The 24,826-nt window shown below is 39.7% G+C and overlaps 1 protein-coding gene across 7 annotated transcripts in view; it reads left to right on the top strand.

Moving 5' to 3' along the window:
• Window positions 1-24,826, top strand: part of dhrsx (dehydrogenase/reductase (SDR family) X-linked) — a 63,326-nt gene that overhangs the window by 8,174 nt on the left and 30,326 nt on the right. For 2 of the 7 annotated variants that reach the window (XM_083522852.1, XM_083522850.1), the window contains exons 1-3: window positions 5,500-5,662; window positions 9,680-9,787; window positions 12,827-12,892. In XM_083522852.1, the coding sequence (XP_083378978.1) occupies window positions 5,560-5,662; window positions 9,680-9,787; window positions 12,827-12,892 (277 nt within the window). In that variant the 5' untranslated portion in view covers window positions 5,500-5,559. Of the gene's footprint in view, window positions 1-5,499; window positions 5,663-9,679; window positions 9,788-12,823; window positions 12,893-24,826 lie in introns of those variants that run through there. The other 5 variants (XM_083522851.1, XM_083522849.1, XM_083522855.1 and 2 more) reach the window with 4 other exon arrangements.

The raw sequence follows: 24,826 nt of genomic DNA, 5'->3' as shown, positions 1-24,826 counted from the left end.
CTCCTTACGGTTCTCAGTATATTCACATTTCTCCCATCAGCCGTGTTCATTAATATACATGACTGCCTTCATGATCTGATTTATTTGAACATTACGCAACCATCATGACACATCAGGTACAATCCAGACATAATTGTCCACTCTATCAGTGAGAGAAAACAAATTCTGATTGATGCCACAGTCACCGATGGCCAGGAGTCCAAGAGAGCGTAATTGGCTTGACTCTCTAAATAGGAATGAATGGCATTACTCTCATCCCTTTCAATTGGAGTGGCATCACCCAGTCACATGATAACCTTATGCAGTCTCATTTGGACATTTTTGATTTTTTTCTTTTCTTTGCCCTTGAGAGACTTGGAATAAGTTTTTCCCTCCAAGTGAATATCACATGCCATTGCTGCCTTCATCATGTCAGAGTTAATTATTTAATCAGCATTTTATTGATTTCCTTATAAGGCCTGATCACAGCAGGTGGCTCCTGGAAAATGGGAAGTCGAGGGGAACAAGCTTGCCAAATGTCTGGCTAATAGAAATTAAGAAAACGTACTAACTATGATTTCTTTTTTCTCCGCTGGAGTCTGGATGTGGCTGAAAGTGTTTAACCTGGGATCAGCTCCAAAACTGCGAAAAGGAGCTCAGTGCCAGTAAAATCACAATAGAACATGCTTTTATCAGTAAAATAAAACATTATCAGTTGTTTATGTTCATGTTGATCAAAATATATTTTACTGGTTTCACCTGAATAGTTTTAACCCCCAAAACATCTCAGCATCAGTTTATTGTATACGTCACTGAATGCAAAACTGTTAAACCAGTTGTCAACATCTGCAATCTAAAATTTCTATTAAACTTTTTTCTGTAAATGTGTTGAATTGATGAATTGTGCAGATGAATCTTGAATGTCATTAATGAAGGCGAGTGAACGACATCAGATCAACCAATAATCAACAAGTTCTCTAAAACAGGTCAAAGATGAATCTTGTGAACCTTCAATTGGAGACAGAATAAACTTTCTTTCGGCTTCTCCCATTAGGGGTCACCACAGCGGATCATCCGTATTCATGATCCGCATGTTTGATTTGGCACGTTTTTACGCTGGATGCCCTTCCTAACACAACCCTCCCCATTTATCCAGGCTTGGGACCGGCACTAAGAGTGCACTGGCTTGTGCAACTCTAATGGCTGGGGTTGGTTCCCTGACCGGGGATCGAATCCGTGCCGCAACGGTGACAGAATAAAAACACAGAATTACAAATTTCTGAAAATGGATGAACAACCAGGAAATAAACGAACACTAATACAGTACAGTAAAAGTGTGAATCCTGTTTGGTCTCCTGCAGTTAAATAAATACATTTGTGCTGCTGAAATGAATACGTTCATACAGAAGAAATTCAACCTTGTCTATTTTCAATCACTGTGATCCAAACCGTAATGTATATCAGGAAATCCTGAAACAGTGCACATCATACTGACAACGTGACTAAACATTTTGACGATCTTGTTTGTAAACAATGCCAAAAGGACTTCTGATGGTAATGAGATGTTCATTGACACGAATACTTACTTTTGAGAGACAAACAAGATTTTCAGAAAAGTACAGGCTTTTGCAAGGAATCCAATATTTTGTGCTTTTTGTACACACTGTTTTGAGAAATGCTTTGCAAATATTAAGGATGATTCTAGAAACGCTCCAAAGCAACTGAGAAAAACTCTAACTGTATTTGTGCTGAGCAAACAAAAAGCTCTTTTTGTCTGCGAGATTCCTTCCATAACTAACATCTCAACTAATACGATTTAGGATCAAAGGTTTAACGAGGATAACTGTACTATAAAATAAAAGCAACTTCATCACATCTTCATCACATTTTGTTCCTTTGTAGCTTTTAAGTTTCTTTCTTTTTCATTACTAGTGTATGTGACCTTTTTTGTATAACTCTGATAGAAAACATTTTTTTTCGGTCCGTCGTTGTTTCAGAAATCTGCTCTTCCTTGGGCTGTAATCATTTCATTGCTTACAATAACCCAGTTCACTGAATTATTTTAGGTAAATAGAAAAAAAACAGGTCTCCCCCTCATCTCATTACTCATTCTGGCTGTTGGTCCGCCTGATTGTTTTTGTGAATTGAATTTGCTCGAGAAACCATTGTGGTTGATATCGTTTAGTATTCCCCTAGAGCAAATCCTTCCAAGTGCAAGAACTCCAGCAGGGTACAACCAGGCTCCTAGATGTGATGAGGGTTATGGCAGTTTTGAGACTTTCAACTTCCGATTACTGAACACTGAAGAGGCTGAACAACCCTTACGTATGTGCATGCTCACTGGGTTTAAGTGTAGAAGGCATTAAATGTTTGACCGGTGCTTTGCCACCTCGTCATGCCACGTAACCAAAAACACCAAACCCACAGGACAAAAACACTACATAGCACAAAAGTAAGCGTATACCTGGTCTTCACACTTTTAAACTCCTGGGCATCCCAATGCCATAGGCATTAATATTAATGATTTCCATATCTAATGCCTGTCTATGGAAAATTGCATAACCTTGTCCACATCATTTTTGGTTATTTATTGGTTAACAATTGGCAACACTTTATTAGTGTTACCATAATTAAATAAATACATAACACCAATGTCATGTTTATTCAACAATATCCAAGAAACCATGGTAGATAAATAAAAAAATAACAGTATTACCAAGGAACATAAATTCAGCCAACACTGTATTAGGATTATCATGCTAAAACAGGGTAGAGCCTCTGATTTTACTTTTGAAACAGCCAAGATTTTAAAACCATTCCTTTGAGTTTGTGGCCCATTGTGGTTTCATAGTGTCATGAAATCCCTACAGATTTTTCCACTTTCATGCTTTAATTCTTTACATTTTATTACATTACCATTACACCATCTCTACCATTATGCCACCTCCACCATTACATCACCTCCACCATTACACCAAATCCACTATTACATCATCTCCACCATTACGCCAAATCCACCATTACACCACCTCCACTATTACGCCAAATCCACCATTACACCATCTCCACCATTACATCATCTCCACCATTACACCATCTCCACCATTACATCATCTCCACCATTACACCAAATCCACCATTACACCACCTCCACTATTATGCCAAATCCACTATAACGCCATCTCCACCATTACATCATCTCCACCATTACGCCAAATCCACCATTACACCATCTCCACCATTACATCACCTCCACCATTACGCCAAATTCACCATTACACCAAATCCACCATTACACCACCTCCACCAGGCCAGACTGTTGGCACAAGGCATGTTGATCCATTCTGTTGGCTCCAGAATCTGACCCTACCATCTGTGTGCCTCAGGAGAAATTGAGATTCATCAGACCAGTCTACATTTTTCCAGTCTTCACATGTCTAGTGTTAGTGAGCATGTGCTCACTTTGGCCTCAGCTTTTTAGTTCTCGGACAACAGTTACAAGAAGACGTGGTCACCTGGTGTTATAACTCTGTAGCCACCTCATAGTTTGATGTGTTTCGAGATGCGTTTTTGCTTACCACAGTTGTACAGAGTGGTTATCTAAATTACTGAAACCTTACTGGCAGCTCGGACCCGTATGACCGTGCTCAGGTGACATCTCGCTTTAACAGTTCACCTTCATCCTGCTGCTCACTGGGTGCTTGTTTTCTTTTGCTACACCATTGTGTGTAAACTCTAGGGACTGTTACTGTTATAACTCAAATACTCAGCATGTCTTACACCAACAATCAGACCTCGGTCAACACAGAGATCACATTTTTCCTCTCTTCTGATAATTGATGTGAACTCTAACACAAGTTGTTCTGCCATGTTTTTGCAGGTTGATTAGATAATTGCCTGAATAAGGAGGTGTAGTGTTCCTAATAAATTGCTGACTATAAAATGTACAGTTATATTAGGATATTTCAATTCACAGATATTTAAAATCATTTCTAAATAATTTTAGATGTCTTTACATATTTAAATAAAGCATTACAGTTTTTTTTCTCAGCTGCTTTGGAGCATTTCCTCGAATCATCCTTAATATTTGCAAACCAGTAAATGCATTTCTCAAAACATTTTGTACAAACTGTACTTTTCTCAAAATCCTTATTTCATCTCTCAAACGTATTTGTGTCGATGAACATTTCATTCCCATCAGAATGAAAAAGTCTCTTCGTCATTGTTCACAAACAAAATCATCAAAATGTTTGTTCATGTTGTCGCTATGATTTTATCACAATTTGGGTTTGGGTCACAATTATTAAAATACACACAATGTTTAATTTCTTCAGTTTGGAATCTATGAATTTCAGCAGCACAAATGTATTTATTTGATTGGATATTTGATTTATATTAATTGACAGGATTCACACTTTTACTGTACTGTATTAGTGTTCGTTCGTTTCCCGGTTGTTTATCCATTTTAAGAAATTGTGATTCTGTGTTTTATTCTGTCTCTAATTGAAGGTTCATGAGATTCACCTTTGACCTGTTTTAGAGAACTGGTTGATTATTGGTTGATCTGAATGTCGTTCACTCGCCTTCATTAGTGACATTCAAGATTCATCGGCACCATCCATCAATTCAACACATTTACAGAAAAAAGTTTAATAGAAATTTTAGATTGCAGATGTTGACAACTGGTTTAACTATTAACTATATAAACTATTCAGGTGAAACCAGTAGAATATGTTTAGATCAACATAAACATAAACAACTGATACTGTAGGAAACAGCAGACACTCGTACACAATCCATTAAATGATCAAAAGCATTCGCAATTTGTTCAAAGCAACAAGAAATATTTTTATGATGTGCACAAATGACTAAATGATGTGGAGGCTGAACAAGTAGTTTTGAGAATTTCATTACTGATCTAAAAGCAACTGAGAAAATCTGTAAAAAAAATTATAAATTTTTTTGGTGTCACTGAAACTTATTACATAAGTTAATAGATAGTATCTATCTATCTATCTATCTATCTATCTATCTATCTATCTATCTATCTATCTATCTATCTTTCTCATAGTTAATTATTATTATTATTATTATTATTATTATTATTATTATTATTATTATTATTATTATTAGGTCCCCTGGTGGTCTAGTGGTTAAGACGCAGCGCTCTCACCGCTGCGCCCGGGTTCGATTCCCGGTCAGGGAACCATCCCCAGCCACTCTAAGTGCCGGTCCCAAGCCCGGATAAATTGGGGAGGGTTGCGTTAGGAAGGGCATCCAGCGTAAAACATGTGCCAAATCAAACGTGCGGAGGATCCGCTGTGGCGACCCCTAACGGGAGAAGCCGAAAAGAAAGTTTTATTATTATTATTATTATTTTAATCCCCACCTTTATAACAGTATCCCAAAAGACTCTGTAGTGTTTCTACTCGTGCCCTATATAGGGTAACTATTACCGTGTTAAACGCCCTACCTAGTGCACTATGACTCTAAAGCGGAATCATTAAGGACGAAGCCGGCTTCAGGTCGGACTGTAGACAGTGAGACACTCTCCGGCTGGCGCTGCTGTCACGCTGCGCGATGTGGCGGCTGTTCGCCTTCATCTTGCCGGTCATCAGAGTTTATCTGTTCGGTGTCAAAGTTCTTCTCTACCAGCTGTTCCACAGATCCTTCACTTTACCAGGTTAGAGAGCTTTAAACCCGTCCTTGGAGTTGTTTTTTCTTCTTTCCTGTTCTATTTCTTTTGAAGAGTCCAGAAGTACGAATTGTCACGTGATTTGTTTGCTGTTGTTTGTTTGTTTGTTTGTTTGTTTGTTTGTTTGTTTGTTTGTTTGTTGGTCGGTTTACTTTTAGCAATATTCTTCATTGTGTACATAAAAGGAGATTGCTTTATATCTTATACTGTACATTTCTCCAAAAAAGAAAGTAAAAATCTGATTTGAAATATAGATTATAAGTAAATATATTTATTTATAAGTGTATATTATTGATTACTGTTATACAGGAAGGAGCAGAACATCCCCACGATGTTGTGCGCCAAATAAATACGTGTACAGCGTGTCTGAGGTTTTCTCAGGGTTCTCAGGGTTCTCTGGGTTCTCTGGTTTCTTTCACCCTTATAAACGACTCAGTTCACTATTGCCTTTATATAAGTGGGAGTTTCTCTCAATACCATCTCATTGAGTCTTCTGTTGCCACGGCCCCCAATGGCTCGCTCAATAGGGAAAACCTCATAGGCATGAACCGTATACATTTTATAAAAAACTTTATGAACTTTTTTTTGTTAAGCTGATATGGGACAATTTCCATTGGAAAATCTGTTGCACAAAACTGAGATATAAAACTGAATTGAGTAAATGTAAGCTGGCCGGTATCAGTGAGTACACGGTGTTATTGATGGACTATTCCTGAGATCCGCAGCGACCTTGAGCACGATAAAGTACTTACTGAAGATGAATGAATGAATAAAGATGAATAAAGGATAATGCATGTCTCTGATACCTGAAATGCTGACAGTGGTGATTGAGGCATGAAGGCAGTTTATGTCCTGTGTCTATTGCATTATAACTATATACTGTGTGTGTGTGTGTGTGTGTGTGTGTGTGTGTGTGTGTGTGTGTGTGTGTGTGTGTGTGTGAATGTATGTGTGTGTGTGTGTGTGTGTGTGTGTATATATATATATATATATATATATATATATATATATATATATGTGCTCTGCTGATATGTCCTGTGCTTTCGAGTATTGTTAAAGGTACTATATCTTTTTTTACTATATTTTAGTTTTAGTGTTTCTTTTATATGTATATAATATTATATACACAGATGGTCCCGTGTACATTCGACGGTTCAACTCAAGATTTTTTCGATCTTACGCTGACCATAGCGATACAAAATTGTAAATAATATTTTACGTTCTGCTCGTAGCAGCGTAAGCTCCGCCCTCGACTCACGACTCGACCGCGATTCTCGCTGCCACATTCATATATACAGTATAGTTTATAAACTACAGTACTGCACTTAGTAAATAGCTCTGTTTTGCTCAATTATAATAAGTGATTTGTTACATTATTAACAGATTACAGTATATCACCCCATACTGATCACCATGGAAACGCAATTCAAACCAAAAGTCGTCTAGATGAAGAATGAGTCAGTGATGTCCGAGACGTCATGTTGAAATATTTTTATGAAACATAATCTCATTCATTCTGCATTGTTTCCTCATCTCTCAATGAAGCTCTACAGGGAAATGAAGGTCAGACAATGTGAAACGATTTTGGCGCAGTATTCAGGGTAAAAGGGAAAAAGAAAAACGCCTAATGCGGTGTAGCGATTATTGCGTGAACCACCCCTGACCCAAATCCAGACCAAATACGCAGTTAAGCCGACTCACAAGTCTCCGAACGGAGAAGCAGCTTTTTGTGACATTTTGTGCTTTTTTGTTTCTTTCAACACAGAGCAGTTAGGATGCAGGCTGAGGATGAAGAAACTGATCTGGGATCAGCGTGAGGGGGCATGTAGAGGATTTGACTCGTCACACAACAGGCTATTGTTCACACGCTTTAGTCTGAGGAGAGAAGCAGGAAGGGTTTGTTTCATGTAAAGGTATAGATCAGAGAAGAAGATTTAGATCTTGCCAAGAACACAACGCTGCGTCCTTTGATTCGGTGTGAGATATCCAATTATCACTGAACAACAGAGCACTCTTTATACCGAGTTTAGACTTGCCTCGCTGATGAAACGTTGTCTCCGAGGACTGCGGACACGGTCTAATTTGCGTCTCGTAGACGTCTGCCTCTGAGCTGATGCACCAATGCTCAAGAGTGTTGTTTATCCTTGAACCCGATCGGTCGGAATGCCTTAATTAATTAATGAATTTCCTCATAATAGATGTAGTGCCATAATTCGAATCACGGGTTTACATTAATGTGCTTTTTCAAATGAGTTTATTTCCATGGTAACAACGCAGGACATCATTTTAATTTGACATCCGTAGAAGGAGTCTCCAGTTTCAGCGCCTAATTAACAGTCCGTACGTTTTCCAGCGTGGGAAAGTCTTCAGGATGGGGGAGGGCTTGTTTTGCTTTTCATTTACTCAGTAACTTCACCGCTTTAAAAAATTTCCATTCATTTGATTTGTATTTATTTTATTTGTGTTAATGCCAAGAAAGTTGGGAAAGAGGTGACCCCTTTATAGCTGATATAATGTGTAATTACAGAAGAAAGCACCTTGTTTTTGTTTCACAATATTCAAGGTAACTACTAAATACTACATCATTGTATAAGTCATTGAATGCAAGATGATTAAACCAGCTGTCAATCTGTCAACCTTATATTTCTATTAAACAATTTTTTCTGTAAATGTGTTGAATTGATGAATTGTGCAAATTAATCTTGAATGTCACTAATGAAGGCGAGTGAACGACATCAGATCAACCAATAATCAACCAGTTCTCTAAAACAGGTCAAAGGTGAATCTCATGAACCTTCAATTGGAGATAAAACACAGAATTACACATTTCTGAAAATGGATGAACAACCGGGAAAAGAACGAACACTAATACAGTACAGTAAAAGTGTGAATCCTGTCAATTAATATAAATCAAATATCCAATCAAATAAATACATTTGTGCTGCTGAAATTTATAGACGCCAAACAGAAGGAAGTCAAATTTTGTGCCTTTTCAGTCTCTGTGATTCGAACCATAGTTTACATCAAGAAATCCTGAAACCGTGCAGCGTCATACTGCAACACGACTAAAGATTTTGATGAACAAACTGTTTTGAGAAATATTAAGGACGATTTGAGAAATGCTTCAACGCAAGTGAGGAAAAACTGTAAATAAATAAACTGCAGAAATATTGAAAAATATAAATATGTAGGAAATCAGAGGTAATAATCATTCACAATATTATAATTATTATTATTATAATTAGTAGTTGTAGTCATATGCATGGTAACGCCTATACACCTTAAAACCTTACGATTTATATTCAGTCTGATCCGATTGCAAAACTCAACTGCAATTCAGAATGAATACAAGATACACATTTGTATGGTTCCGTCAAGCAGACAAAAAACATGAACATGACGAATAGGACGTGTGTTTTTGCACGGTTACACGATGTACAGCTGTTATCACTGAGGGTGAACTCACTTTTGTTGCCAGTTAGTTAGACAATAATGGCTGTATGTTGAGTTATTTTTGGAGGACAGTAAATCTACTGCTACTGCACATTGACCTCTAAATTATATCCACGTGTCATTTCAAGTATTGTCCCTTGAGAAGAGATAATAAAATGATTGCTGAAATGTGAGGGGTGTACTTACTTTTGTGAGGTAGTGTATGTATACTATACAGATTCTGTCTCATCCTAAAGTATTTAACTTCAGAAAACCTGAAATTAAATTTCCATATAAACAGTAAAAATTCGAATCAGAATCTCGGTGTCACAAACTTAAAATGTCATTGAGACGATGTCTGCTGCATTCTGAAAAATGATGCAATGTCACACACACACACACACACACACACACACACACACACGCACACACACACACACACACTTTCCAGGTCCTTTCGCAGAAGTCCCAGTGAGCTGGGCACCGTGTCCTTCTCCAGGAAGCTGAAAGGTAGCATCAATTTTTTCTTCTTCTTTCTAAATCATGTTCTATTTTTCTCTCCCCCCTGATCAGCTTTACCCAGACAGAATGGGACGGTTGCCATAGTGACGGGAGGAGCCAGAGGAATGGGCTATGAAACTTCTCGACACCTGGCGAGCCTGGGCACGCATGTGGTCATCGGTAACGCATCGCACTCGTTCACTCTCACAGTCTCTCACATCAGATAAGTGTGTCATAGATGTGGCGTCTCCACTTCACAGTGCCCTGTGTGCTTTTAGGGGAACAGTTTTAGTAGATCGGGACTGGATGGTGGACGCTGAACAAAAAAATCCTAAAAGGCTTTTTTTTTCCCCCCACGACCAAAGAAACACCTGCATATTAAACCACCTGTGATTACAAGCAAAGAATTCATTCATGACCTTCAGCATTAACTGATATTAGCATGATTAGCAGCTAGCTATGTAGCCGATCGTAGCGCTGTAGGACACAAGTGCGCTTTCATGATGTTTTAGGTTTTGACTTGGACTTCTAATGAACTTATAGGCATTTGTACTCGTCCCTGTTTTTATACAGGCTTAGAAAATTGGACTCTGGCTTAGAAGACTGGATCGAAACAAGTCCTACTTCCACAAATGATGCTAACTAGCCTTTAAATGATTTATCTGGGTTTAATATTGACTTGGACTAGATCTGAAATTTTAAATTGACTGTGGCTAGTCCTGGTTTTGAATTTTCAGAGTGAGGTCTTACAGCCACTCAATATTGTCTATGTACCAAATTTAAAATTGTGCCCTCAAGTATTAAACTTTCTCACCTGATCAACGATAGAGCGGTTTGTTAGCATTAATTAGCTGTGTTGCTAGTTGAACGAGAGGCGAGTTACAGTTTTTGTTCTCAGTTGCTTTGCAGCATTTCTCAAATCATTTTTTAAATAATTTATACAAACAGGAGAACACAATGGATTTCTTGCCAAAGCCTGTACTTTTCTCAAAATCCTTAGTTAATCACTCGTTTGTATGTATTTGTGACAATTCACATTTCAGTGGCATGAGAATAACTGGTGCTCAAAATGATGGTCGTCAAAATCTTTAGTCGTGTTGCAGTATGACGGCACACGGGTTCAGGATTTCTTGATATAAACTGCGGTTTGGATCACAGTGACTGAAAATGTACAAAGATGAATTTCTTCTCTACGGCGTCTATGAATTTCAGCAGCACAAATGTATTTATTTGATTGGATATTTGATTTATATTAATTGACAGGATTCACACTTTTACTGTACTGTATTTGTGTTCGTTCGTTTCCCGGTTGTTCATCCATTTTCAGAAATTTGTGATTCTGTGTTTTATTCTGTCTCCAATTGAAGGTTCATGAGATTCACCTTTGACCTGTTTTAGAGAACTGGTTGATTATTGGTTGATCTGATGTCGTTCACTCGCCTTCATTAGTGACATTCAAGATTCATCGGCACCATTCATCAATTCAACACATTTACAAAAAAAAAAGTTTAATAGAAATTTTAGATTGCAGATGTTGACAACTGGTTTAACAGTTTTGCATTCAGTGACGTAAACAGTGAACTGATGCTGAGATGTTTTCGGGGTTAAAACTATTCAGGTGAAAAAAGTTGAATATATTTAGATCAACATGAACATAAACAACTGATACTGTAGGAAACAGCAGACACTCGTACACAATCCATTAAATGATGTACAAAAGCATTCGCAATTTGTTCAAAGCAACAAGAAATGTTCTTATGATGAGCACAAATGACTAAATGATGTGGAGGCTGAACAAGTAGTTTTGATTTCATTTCTGATCTGAGAAACGCCACAAAGCAACTGAGAAAATCTGTAATGTGCAGAGGGAACAATGAGTATGACAGAATTGATACTTTTGCAAAAGCCCGTACTCTTTGATATTTTTTTTCCCCTCACTGTCAGAATGAGCACAGACGTAAAAATGGCCGGTTGTTGAATCAGAGACGTTTTCTGGAAGGAGTCTTAAGGGGGTTTGCAGTTGTAAGAGTCAGATGTAAAATCTTGTATGTTCTTCAGGATCTAATCAGAACTTCAGCATTCAAGGCATATTTGCACTTTCAGATTTACAGCTGCTATAGTGTAAGTGATTTTTATCTATCTGACCTCAGAGATCATTTTTCAAGGCTATTATGTACATCCACTACTCATATCTTGTACAGGTCAGTTCCCAGGTCTAACAATATGACAAGTAAATACATCAAAAAGGAATAAAGAAACGGAAAATACTGCCGTTATACACATCTGATAGTTATTTTGTAGAATTTTTTTTTGTAGCAGGAGGAGAAAATGATTGTAGAAATTCAGCTAGAACACATTTATTTCCTTTTCTCACCTGTTTATTGAAATGGAGAGAGAGAGAGAGAGAGAGAGAGAGAGAGAGAGAGAGCGGAAGAGGGTTCAGTAAGGATTTTTATGTTCTAGTCATATTCCTAACAACAGGAAGCTCACCCTGGGACTTCACAAAAAAAAAAAAAAAATAATGTGTTATGGAAAAAATGATTGATTTCAAAATCCAATGCAGGTTTTTTCTTAAGAGATTAAAGGCACCTGAACCAAACATGGAAAGATTACTGACTCTAAACCTTCAGGCAAACTGTCCACCATTTACCATAGATTTACGATCCACTTATCTAATAACTACATACACTCACTTGCATAGGAACATATACATTCAAATGTCGTAATTCCTTTATTTTTACATTTATCATATGTAATTTTAATTAGTATTATTTATTCACTTTGTTGCAGGTTTATTGTTTCACATTTTTTTTCTTCTTTCTGTTCAAATTTGAATATTATTTATTTACTTATTATATTTATTTATCATTTATTTACTGCAAATTTGATTTGTATTTTAATATTTTTTTTTTTTATAAAATGTATAAAAATTTCATGTATTCCTAATTTCAATGTTTGGAAGTTTGCTATAATTAAATGGAGCATTTAGGGAAAAATCTTTTTTTTTTTTTTTTTTTTTAACTTTTTTGTTTTTGTCATTTTTTTCAGTAACATTATTTTGGTAATTGTTTATTTATTTATTTCGTACCTTTTTTTTTTTTTTTTCCTGAAATTTTTTTTTTAAGCATTTATTGATTTTTGCTTTATTAGTACTTTACCTATTCATCTATTTAGCATTAATTTATTTATTTGGTTGTTTACTTTTTACTTTGCTAGCAGGCAATGAGGAGGAGGAGGGTCTCCGTGCGGTGAGAAGAATCCAGAAGGAGAGCGGACACAGGAAAGGTACGTTTGCACGGTTCAGGTCAGCAGCTGCATTCAGTAGGACTGAGAAAAACTCCATAATAAAATTCACTCTGTGTTCAGGTGACGTGAAAAGGAATATTTTTCGGATTGAGGCGGCTTTGAATTTCTTCTCGGCAATCTTGAGCGGTATCGCTTTCGGCTGCGTTTGCTTTCGAGCGTGCCAGCGAAGCACGTTTGATGAATTTTCTGCAGAAGTGGAAGTGAATGAGGATGACAGAAGTAGCAGGAGGCAGAAGGATTGTGTCGGTGTGACAGGGAGCGTTTGATAAACGCGCAGGCGCCGAACGTCGTCGTCGTCCTCCAGGCAAAAGCATTGTCATGCAGATGTGATACGGATGAAGGCGTCCCCTCGCTTTAAACTGCCACCCGTCCGCCTTTATTTTCTCTCTCTCTGATTTACTGTCGGCGCCTCGACATGCCACAGATTTCTCCAAACTAGACGGAGAGAGAGTGGAAAAAGGAGAGGGCAAAGGCTTCAGTGCTTCTTCTCTGTGCAAGGAGCATGCACTTCACGAGAAAGGAACATGTTTGCCTTTGACACGGCAGATCCGGAGACAGCTGCTGTCTTTTCGCCGGCGCGTGCACGTGGGTTTGTGTGTGTTGCGTCCCCTGTGCGTTGCGCGATCCATCACATCGGCACTCGGAGACAGGCTAATGATGTCACTCAGTCAGGTGAAACCACCTGTAGCCTGAAACGGTGCTTAAACTGCCAGCCAGAGCCTGTGATTCATTACAGAGAGCCAGAGAGTCAGTACGTGCTGATGTTTTTCTCCTAAAACTGTGATCATATACAGGGATTAGCATCCGCGTTAATAGTTTACGTAGCGCCGCGCGATCCCTGCTGCTCCGACACGCTCTGTTTTTCTTTTTTTTAAGAGACAAGCTATTGATCAAGCCAGAAGCAGTAGGGTGAAGCTCTCAGGATCTTGAGAATGGAAATCAAATTTGCCTTTGAGGGCAGAGGCATGTTTTCCTGTTCAAGTCATATTCCTAGCAACAGGACGCTCACTCATGGGGTTTTAGGCTTATGTCTTTGGGACTTCAAACAAAAAACTCTTGCTATGAAACATTATGGAAAAAAATGTTGATTTCGAGATCCATTGCAGTTCTTTTCTTGAAAGATTAAAGGCAACTGAACCAAAGATGACTGGCTTCAAATCTTCTCCAAACCATCATGGCAATCAGTCCACCATCTACCATGCACTCAACTAGTAACTACATGCACTCACTACATAGGATGTAACAAATAGGAGCAAAATATGTCATATGTCCTTTTTTGATATAAACGAGGTGGTATCAAAGTTTTAAGATTATCTCTGTTTTCAAGAAAATACTTTATTTATCTATGTTTACACACTATCACATTCAAAATAGGCCCCTTGCACAGCGATACAGCGCCCCCAGTGTGCCTCCACTTCTGGAATGTGTCCTGGATGTTAAACATATGTCATGTCAAACATCTCTGGAAGATTTGCCCAGTTTCACGCAGAATTTCATATTTGCTCTTTGTTCTAACTTGCACTTGGTCGGAACAGCACCTGTTAGCACCATTAGTCTCGAAACGTTTTGCTACCACACAATAGTACACACATCACATAAAACATTTTTATTTATTTACTTATTGTTTTATGTTTGTGTTTTTTGTTTTTATATTTATTTTTGTGTTTGGAAATGGTTTTTGATTGGTAGACAAGCATTCGATCAACCCAGCCATTAGGGGGGCACAAGCCAGTGTACTCTTAGTGCCGGTCCCAAGCCCGGGTAAATGGGGAGGGTTGCGTTAGGAAGGGCATCCAGCGTAAAACATGTGCCAAATCAAATATGCGGATCACAAATGAGAATTTCATACCGGATCGGTCGAGGCCCGGGTTAACAACGACCGCCACAGGTATCGTTAGCCGACAGGGTACCGGTGGAAATTGGGCTACTGTTGGCCGAAGGAGGAGAAGGAAAGGAGGAAGACGTCTACAGAGACGGCAGGAAAAGGAGCAGTGTAGGAGAGTAGAGGTTCGGGTTGGTACTTTAAATGTTGGTACTATGACGGGTAAAGGGAGAGAGATAGCTGATATGATGGAGAGGAGAAAGGTAGATGTGTTGTGTGTTCAGGAGACCAAGTGGAACGGGAGTAAGGCCAGGAACATTGGAGGTGGGTTTAAACTGTTTTATCATGGTGTGGATGGGAAGAGAAATGGTGTAGGGGTGATTCTGAAGGAAGCGTACAGTAAGAGTGTAGTGGAGGTGAAGAGAGTTTCTGATAGGGTGATGATCGTGAAGGTGGAAGTTGAAGGGATGATGATAAATGTCATCAGTGCCTATGCTCCACAAGTTGGCTGTGAGATGGAGGAGAAAGAAAGATTCTGGAGTGAATTAGATGAAGTGGTAGATGGTGTACCTAGGAAAGAACGATTGGTGATTGGGGCAGACTTTAATGGGCATGTAGGTGAAGGGAACAGAGGTGATGAGGAGGTGATGGGTAGGTATGGTTTTAAGGAGAGGAATGTGGAAGGGCAGATGGTGGTAGATTTTGCTAAAAGGATGGAAATGGCAGTGGTGAACACGTATTTTAAGAAGAAGGAGGATCATAGGGTGACGTATAAGAGTGGAGGAAGGTGCACACAGGTGGATTATCTTCTGTGTAGGAGATGCAACCTGAAGGAGATTGGAGACTGTAAGGTGTTGGCGGGGGACAGTGTAGCTAGACAGCATCGGATGGTGGTCTGTAGGATGGTTTTGGAGGCGAAGAAGAAGAGGAGGAAAGTAAGGTTTGAAAGAAGAATAAGATGGTGGAAACTGAAGGAGGAAGAGTGTAGTGTGAGGTTCAGGGAAGAGGTCAGACAGGGGCTCGGTGGTGGTGAAGAGGTGCCGGAGGATTGGGCAACTACTGCAGGAGTGATGAGGGAGGCAGCTAGAAAAGTACTTGGTGTAACATCTGGAAATAGAAAGCAAGACAAGGAGACGTGGTGGTGGAATGAGGAAGTGCAGGAGAGCATTAGGGGAAAGAGGTTGGCAAAACAGAAGTGGGATCGACAGAGTGATGAGAAAAGTAGGCAGGAGTACAAGGAGATGCGGCAGCAGGTTAAAAGGGATGTGGCGAAAGCCAAGGAAAAGGCATATGAGGAACTGTATAAGAGGTTGGACACTAAGGAAGGAGAAAAGGATTTATACCGATTGGCCAAGCAGAGGGACCGAGCTGGGAAGGATGTACTGCAAGTTAGAGCAATAAAGGATGGAGAGGGAAATGTGTTGACTAGTGAGGAGAGTGTGTTGAGAAGATGGAGGGAGTATTTTGAGCAGCTGATGAATAAGGAAAATCAGAGAGAGAGAAGGTTGGAGGATGTGGAGTTGGTGAAGCAGGATGTAGATAGGATTAGTAAGGAGGAAGTGAGAGCAGCGATTAAGAGGATGAAGAATGGAAAGTCGGTTGGACCAGATGACATACCGGTAGAAGCGTTGAGATGTTTAGGAGAGATGGCAGTGGAGTTTTTAACCAGATTGTTTAACAGGATTCTGGAAGGGGAGAGGATGCCTGAGGAATGGAGAAGGAGTGTGCTGGTACCGATCTTTAAGCATAAGGGAGATGTGCAGACCTGCAGTAACTACAGGGGAATTAAGTTGATCAGTCACACCATGAAGTTATGGGAAAGAGTAGTGGAAGCCAGGTTGAGAGAAGAGGTGACCATCTGTGAGCAACAGTATGGTTTCATGCCGAGGAAGAGCACCACAGATGCCTTATTTGCTTTAAGGATGTTGATGGAGAAGTATAGAGAAGGACAGAAGGAGCTGCATTGTGTATTTGTGGATTTAGAGAAAGCGTACGACAGGGTGCCGAGAGAGGAGTTGTGGTATTGTATGAGGAAGTCAGGTGTGTCAGAGAAGTATGTGAGGGTGGTGCAGGACATGTATGAGGACAGTGTGACGGCAGTAAAGTGTGCAGTAGGTACGACAGACTGGTTCAGGGTGAAGGTTGGACTGCATCAAGGATCGGCCCTGAGCCCTTTCCTGTTTGCAGTGGTGATGGACAGGTTGACGGATGAGGTCAGACAGGAGTCTCCCTGGACTATGATGTTTGCAGATGATATTGTGATTTGTGGTGAGAGTAGAGAGCAGGTTGAGAAGAGCCTGGAGAGGTGGAGATATGCGCTGGAGAGAAGGGGAATGAAAGTCAGTAGGAGTAAGACAGAGTACATGTGTGTGAATGAGAGGGAGGGCAGTGGAGTGATGCGGTTGCAGGGAGAAGAGGTGGAGAAGGTGGAGGAGTTCAGGTACCTGGGGTCAACAGTGCAAAGTAATGGAGAGTGTGTTAGGGAAGTAAAGAAAAGAGTGCAGGCAGGGTGGAGTGGGTGGAGAAGAGTGACAGGAGTGATTTGTGATAGAAGAGTATCTGCAAGAATGAAAGGGAAAGTTTATAGGACTGTGGTGAGACCTGCGATGTTGTATGGATTAGAGACAGTGGCATTGAGTAAAAGACAGGAGGTGGAGCTGGAGGTAGCAGAGCTGAAGATGTTAAGGTTTTCATTGGGAGTGACGAGGATGGACAAGATTAGAAATGAGTTTATTAGAGGGACAGCACATGTAGGATGTTTTGGTGACAAGGTGAGGGAGGCGAGATTGAGATGGTTTGGACATGTGCAGAGAAGGGACATGAATTATATTGGTAGAAAAATGCTGAAGATGGAGCCACCAGGTAGGAGGAAAAGAGGAAGGCCAAGGAGGAGGTTCATGGATGTGGTGAGGGAAGACATGCAGGTAGTTGGTGTAAAAGAGGCAGATATAGAGGACAGGGTGGTATGGAGACGGATGATCCGCTGTGGCGACCCCTAATGGGAGCAGCCGAAAGAAGAAGAAGAAGAAGAAGACAAGCATTCGATCAAGCCACAAGCAGTAGCATGAAGCTCTCAGGATCGAGAATCATTTTCTGCTTTGAGGGCAGTGGCAGGATGTCTTTAAAAATGTCCAAAAAGTCCAGTGTGGTCCGTGTTCTAGCGATCATCTATCTGTAATAAAAGTTGTTCTACCGAAGATCCTCCTAAGAAGTGGTAGATCAGTTTTTTACGATATTGGGCTATCGATCCGAAGGTTGTGAGTTTAAATCCCAGCCCACCAACAACTTAGCCGCTCAGTTGTTCAAATGAGACATTGCTCTGGATAAAGGTATCTGACTGCTGTTGTGCAATTCTATATGCAGGCCCTAATTTTAACTACTTAAAAAAAATATTTTATATACGTAAGTGCAAACAAATAATAATAAGAAAAAAGTCCAAAAGAAAAAATGTCAGAGTTACTTAGAGGACACAGTGTTTGTATAACCCTTGTCAAACATTGATAAAGAGTGGGATGACCTTGTATGTAGACAATTTGTATGCAGCCCTTGTGCCTGAATGGAAAATTATGTCCGCTGGCACGACTTTATCTGGAATGGCAAAGAGGAGAACTACATTGTCAAATCCACAGCTTCGTACCTCAGAAGAAATTATTGTATTGGCAATACTGAGGTCTGACAGTGATTTAGAGACTAAATGTCAGATGTGTTCTAGCGGTTATGACCCAGCTAAAGTGAGCACATGAGCCACAGAGTGCCTAAAATGACTGAAGAAAATGTTTTTTTTCACCAACTTAGATCGAAAACTGTCAGAAGTCTTTCTTCAGTTTGATTTCATAAAGACATTTTTACAAACTTGAATTAACAGGGTCAAATTGGTCCGGTTTTATTTGACTTCAAACAATGTAGTCTTAATGAAGAGTACTAAATCTAGTCCTAGTCCAAAGCTTAATATTTTTGCACCTTGAGTTCTAATACTCGCTATTGCAAGCGGGAGGCAACATTAGTTCCCCAACAATGGTCTTTGGTGGAAGAACTTCTTTAATGTTTGGCAAGTTGTGGAGTCTCCCGAAGTGAAAGTCTCAGGTCAATTTGCCAGAAAGTCAACAGTGGCTGCAATTCCTTTGAAAATTCACTGGCAAGACCTGCAGATTCAGAAGATATAATTCTGGAAGGTGGGAGTGTATGTCATGGATAGACCAGGTGTAGAAACCGGAAGTACAACAGAACGTCTTTATTTATACTCAACATGCAAACACAGACTTTTCGTGAGTGCTTCATCCGAAGCGGCACCAGAAGCATGGCAGTACGGGGAACACGAGTAGCCGGAAGTCTGGGTTAGCTATCATAGCAACTAGTAGATCCGACGGTGAGTGAGGGGGGAATGGGGACCTTATAAAGGGGATAGGTAAATGGGGAACAGGTGTAGGTGATTAGAGCAGGGAGAGGCTGAGTGAGAGTGTGAGCCTTGGAGGAAAGCGTGGCTGGTGGTTCTTTGACAGTATACAAGTGATAGGAAAGTTTAGCGTTCTGGAAAAAAAAACCAATATGCACAAATCCACAATCCTTAATGAGATAATAAGACTGCAACTCCTACACCAGTAATTTCTAATGGCTTGCAATCCCATTTAGTTTTTATGTGATATTTCCTGGGTGGTATGGTGGCATGATTGCACACATCCGGCAATTAAAACCGTCCGTGTGGAAACATAGCAAAAAGTTCAGTTTGTGTCCTGATGATTTCCTAAATTTAAAACATTTACAAGAATAGTTTATGCGCAATGATGAGTTTGGTTTCACTATTAATACACTTACATTTGCATAAAGCATCCACTTTTGTTACATGCCCATGTTGATTAGAGTATAAAATATTTGAAAAGTATTAATTTAAGGTAAATTTAGAACATAAAAATGTGCGATTGAGTTGCGAAAAATGACGAGTTAACTCATGACAATCGCGATTAAATATTATAATCGAATGACAGCCCTAGTTAAAACGCTGAGATAAGTGTATAAATAAACGCCCCGCCTATGATGGGATGTGCATAGTAAATAAATCCTGACTTCCTGTGTCCACTCTAAGGGTTAATGCTTAATTATAATATGATACTCCACCTCCTGAGGCTATTTTGCAGATGACTTGAAAATGAGGGTGATCAGAATACGATCCCTTGTAAATATATAAACTTGTATGATGCGTATTCCCAAGTGTATCTCACACCAAGTAAACCTGGAATAGACTTCGGCTCCACCTAAACTCTGACCAGGATAAAGCGCTAGCAAAAGAATACAACTTATATTCAATGTTTGATACACGATCCCATCCGTTATTAGGATAGATTCCTACAGATTAAAAAGACAAACCTGCAGCCATTTGAAAGAGAATTCAAGCCCTCACACTGTGTTTTCTCCAGATTATGCTCTGACAGGTTGCCTTGTTATAAAGTAAATATACAACCCAGCTTGTGGATCAGGACAATCAATTGCTAAAAAAAAATCTGAGATCTCTCTGTCTCATCAATCCTAGTGTAGGTGCCAGAGACAGTAATGAGAAGCCTGGAAACAGACTGCCAGCGTGCCAGCTGGTGAGAGCTATGACTGGCGTCCTGCCATTTCTAGACACCGACAAAGACGTCTTCTTTCCTCGAAGAAAAAAAAGCCCAAGAGAAACAGACACACATCATTGATGTGATGCCTCTGTGTGTGAGCTGGTGCTTCTGCCTGGCAACCGGGAAGGCACAGGTGTGCCAATGTAGTGCCGTTTTCTTGAAATCGAGCCAGATTGGATAAGGAGCCATTCTCCAAGGAGATGGCGGGAGAAGGAGGAGACTGGACATTGGTAGATTGGTAAATTGAGGGAAGGATGGCTGTGATGAGATTTATCTCTCTCTTTTGGTGCAGGAGGAGCAGAGTGGAAATCAATGAAAGGCATAAAATACAGGAGAGGATAAAGGGCTTCTTACACTTCTCCCCTCGTGTCATGACTGCAGTGTCACGGCCGGTATCTGATTAAGGGACAGGAACGGATCATCAAGGTCAGACTGATAAAAATGACTGAAGGACTTTTTCTATATCCTTCTGACATACCACGATGCACTTTGGAAGGATACACAGTCACATGACGCACAATTTTCCAATAAATAAGTGCAGGTGGCCGTGCAGCTTCTTTGGCACGCAGCGTGTGATTGATAAGCGGTGGGCCGCTGAAGTAATTGCATCACACACGGGGGTCCTCGCCGGCCATTTTCCAAAACGCCGGCTCCACCGGGGCACGGGGGACAAAGCTGACTGTGCCGAAGTCTGTTCGCTGTGGCAGCCACCAGATGACTGCTAACAAACAAACTCAGAACGCACACACATTGACTACACACATACCAGATGCCAGATACTTGTTAAAAAAGTGCATACTTATTTTCCAAGCAGGTAAATGACACAGGGAATTATTATTTTATGCACAGAAAAAAAGGGTGATCCAAATTCCAGGAGTTTTTATACGTTTTATAAGACTTTATTCTGAGCTCAATCTCAGCCTGATTTAAAAAATATTTGGGAGTATTTAGTAATGGACAGGTTTGCAAAGAGGGAGATAATTTACAGTAAATTTCCGAAAACTTTCCATGGTAACTTCATCTGGGGAATTATGGAAATATTTCAAGTTGCAGACTTACTAGGAATTTATGGGAATTCAATGCTGTTAGCCAGTTGATAGAACAATTGATGTTTGGTGTCACCAAAATGAGAATGAGGTCCCTGTTGAGCCTGGTTCCTTTTAAGGTTTCTTCTGTTGGCACTGGATCACCCAATAGGGATAAATTTATAGGGACCCTTTCAGAACATCTATAAAGCTGCTATTCGACAGTGTTCATTGTTAAAACTGCTATTTATATAACATTTTATTTGAACATTTGTTCCTGTTGGATTTATAGTATTGAACTGGTTCTAATACCTTGATGCACCTTATACCTTAACTATTTATACAGAAACTCGTACTGCTTGCATGTCACACAAATGGATTTATGGTGTGGTTCCCTGTATGGATTTCTGTGATTTATGAAATTTTTTATTTGAGTATGCTTTGAACAGAATTTCCTGTATTAGCGATTTCAGAGGTAAAGTGTGACCACACAGGAAAGTCTTCAGCACAGAGGATTTTGAGTGATCTTGGTGATCGCTGGAACGATCGGCAAACCATCCATACCGATAGTTTTATTGGGTTGTCTCCGCGCTTCGATACGACACGTGAGAATGCACGCCGTACCTCATTCATATTAGTTCATAGTGCAATTGCTGAAGTTAACAGATTAACTTAATAAAAAAAAAAACATGTTAGTAAATGTTAAAATGAGCAAATAACCAATACTTTGAAAGCATGTCTTAATTTCAGTTAATGCTACAAATGGAATCATGTTATCATTTTATATAAATCCAGACAGTCACGCTTAAACGACCATCTTTAAGGTAATGTAAAAGTATTCGTTTTAAAAAAGGGTTAATTAATTGGTTATCGCCAAAATCCAATCTAGCTATCGAGATCGATATCCAATATCGGGCGACCGATAAAATATAACAAAGTTGTCACACCATCAATTATTTTCCTATAACAGCAAATTCCAATCTATTTTTATTCATTGGCTATGAATGAAAAATAATGTCCGCTTAATGTGCTTTGAAAATCCAGTCATTTATGGTCCTGCATTATCCAGCCTTCAGTTAATTCCAGTTACATGATAGTAGGCAGTAATTTCTAACTTCTTTCTCAAGACTCATGAACTTCTCACTGTGTTTTCATGCACACATATGAGCCGGTTCAGGTTTCACTCACGAAATCTCACTCAGGCCACCTGAGCGAAGTCGTAGAGCTTTGATAGATAAGAAGCATAGAGATGAGAGAAACAGTTCACTGGCTGCATGGGAAAATGAACAAGATGAAAGGGACACATTTTAAATTGTGTGTGTGTATGTGGGATTCCTTTCCAGATTTTAAGAGGATTATACATAAGTACATAAGTATGTGAATAGTAGTGGCAGCGACATTTTGGTTTTTGTTCCGTTTTAATTTAATACAATCGGACGGAATCCGATGCAGGAGGCAAAAACGTATTCTGTTCACAGGTCTAATTAAAGCGCTTAGCTTTTTTCCGCAGTTATAACCTCACCCTGCCATACTAGTCACCTTATTGCCATTTATAACAGCATTTATAAGAGCAGCTTTCAGACCCGTGACGAGCGCTTTTACTAAGTGGAATAATCCAACGCGTTGAGGACTTGGGTGCGCATTTCTTTTGCACTAATGAAGGGTTGCCAGATTGAAGTCGATCTTTTCCCGCAAAGAGGGCAATTAGTGTAATGTGCTTGGTAATTACAGTGATTGCGTGACTATAATTAGTGTAATTATGCGGTTGAGTAGTCGGCTCAGGAACCGTGCGTGTCGCGCCCGGAGCACGATGTCGACAAGCTGATACTTCAGATATGTTATTATGAACAGCGGTGAATCGAAGTAGTCAAACAGCTGTATGGTGCTAATATGAAACATGATTCTGTGATACTAGTGTATAGGGGTGTGCGATATTGACAAAAATATAATATCTCAATTTTTGGTGGGATTTTAACGATAACGATTGCTGAGTGTGTTATTGTCAGTGGTAGTTGAAGCATACAAACCACTTAAATGAGTTAAGGTAGAGATACGGTAGGTAAAATATTCATTCATTCATTCATTCATTTTCTCCCGCTTATCCGTAATTCGGGTCGCGGGGGCAGCAGTCTAAGCAGGCCCCCGCCTTCGACTGCTGCCCAATCCTCACAGCACCGTCCCTTACAGTCCCTCCTGCAGGTGGTGAGCCCACGGGAAGGTAGGTAAAATATAACTCCAGTAAAAGTTTCTTTTTTTCGGCTTCTCCCATTAGGGGTCGCCACAGCGGATCATCCGTATTCGAGATCCGCATGTTCGATTTGTCACGTTTTTATGCTGGATGTCCTTCCTAACGCAACCCTCCCCATTTAGCCGGGCTTGGAATCGGCACTAAGGGTGCACTGGCTTGTGCAACCCTAATGGCTGGGGTTGGTGTCCTGACTGGTAATCGAACCCGGGCGTGGCGGTGAGACCGCCGCATCCTAACCACTAGACCACCTAAAAAATATGACTCCAGTCAAAGTACAAAATATTTGCCTTCACAAGTATTTCCGTATTAAGTACTATGAATTATTTTATATTATGGCTATAATGTTCATATGATCATTTTTGCCACAAGACTCCTTGTTTAATCAACTCAGATTATGTGAAAAGACTTGGTTACTATTAGCACGCCAGTCTAATGCTAGTCTCACTTAATAAATCAAACACTGATTGATTTCTATTACAATGATTATGAGCCCAAAACATTCTTTTTAACTATTAAAAAAATTGCGCAATTAAAAGGAACAACTGATTTCACAAAAAAAAGTAAAATATTTGACTTTAAAATGTGGTGAAGTTAAAGTAAAAGTCTCCCTAAATGGCAATACTTCAGTAAAGTACTAAAAGTAAAGGACTACTGTGGAAAGTTGAATATTAAAATGTTTGATATTCTTTATATCCTGTGTGGTGGTCAGTTTACAGCAGTGATGGAGATCAGTCTTTTTCAATAAGTTTAAATAGATCTTTTACCTCTTATGGGCATCTTATACCTTTTATAAAGCCATATTTTCGAAACACCTCTAGACATTATTCCACATACACAGTATACAAAAGAACAGAATGCCGTTACTACAGACTAAGATGCATAGAGACTCTTACATTTAATCAGTCAATAAGAATTATAATACATTTTAGCTGTTACTAAGCAAATAAAATCAGTATTTTATGACATTATAATATAATTGTCAGAGAACCACCAGTCATGCCTCCCTCCAATGTGCACACTCTCGTTTAGCCTCTCCCTTTCACTAATCACCTACACCTGTCCTTTATTTACCTGTCCCCTTTATAAGGTCCCTATTCCCCTTCGCTCACTGTCCGATCTACCAGTTACAACCATAGATCACCCAGACTTCCTACCTCTCTTGTTCCCTGTGCTTCCATGCTTCCATGCTCCTGGCTACGCTTCTAAGTTAAG

This window comes from Silurus aristotelis (genome assembly GCF_946808225.1).
Source record: "Silurus aristotelis genome assembly, chromosome: 20".
Taxonomy (NCBI): domain Eukaryota; kingdom Metazoa; phylum Chordata; class Actinopteri; order Siluriformes; family Siluridae; genus Silurus; species Silurus aristotelis.
Note: the sequence above shows the minus strand (reverse complement) of the source record. Positions and strands in the feature narration are given on the sequence as shown.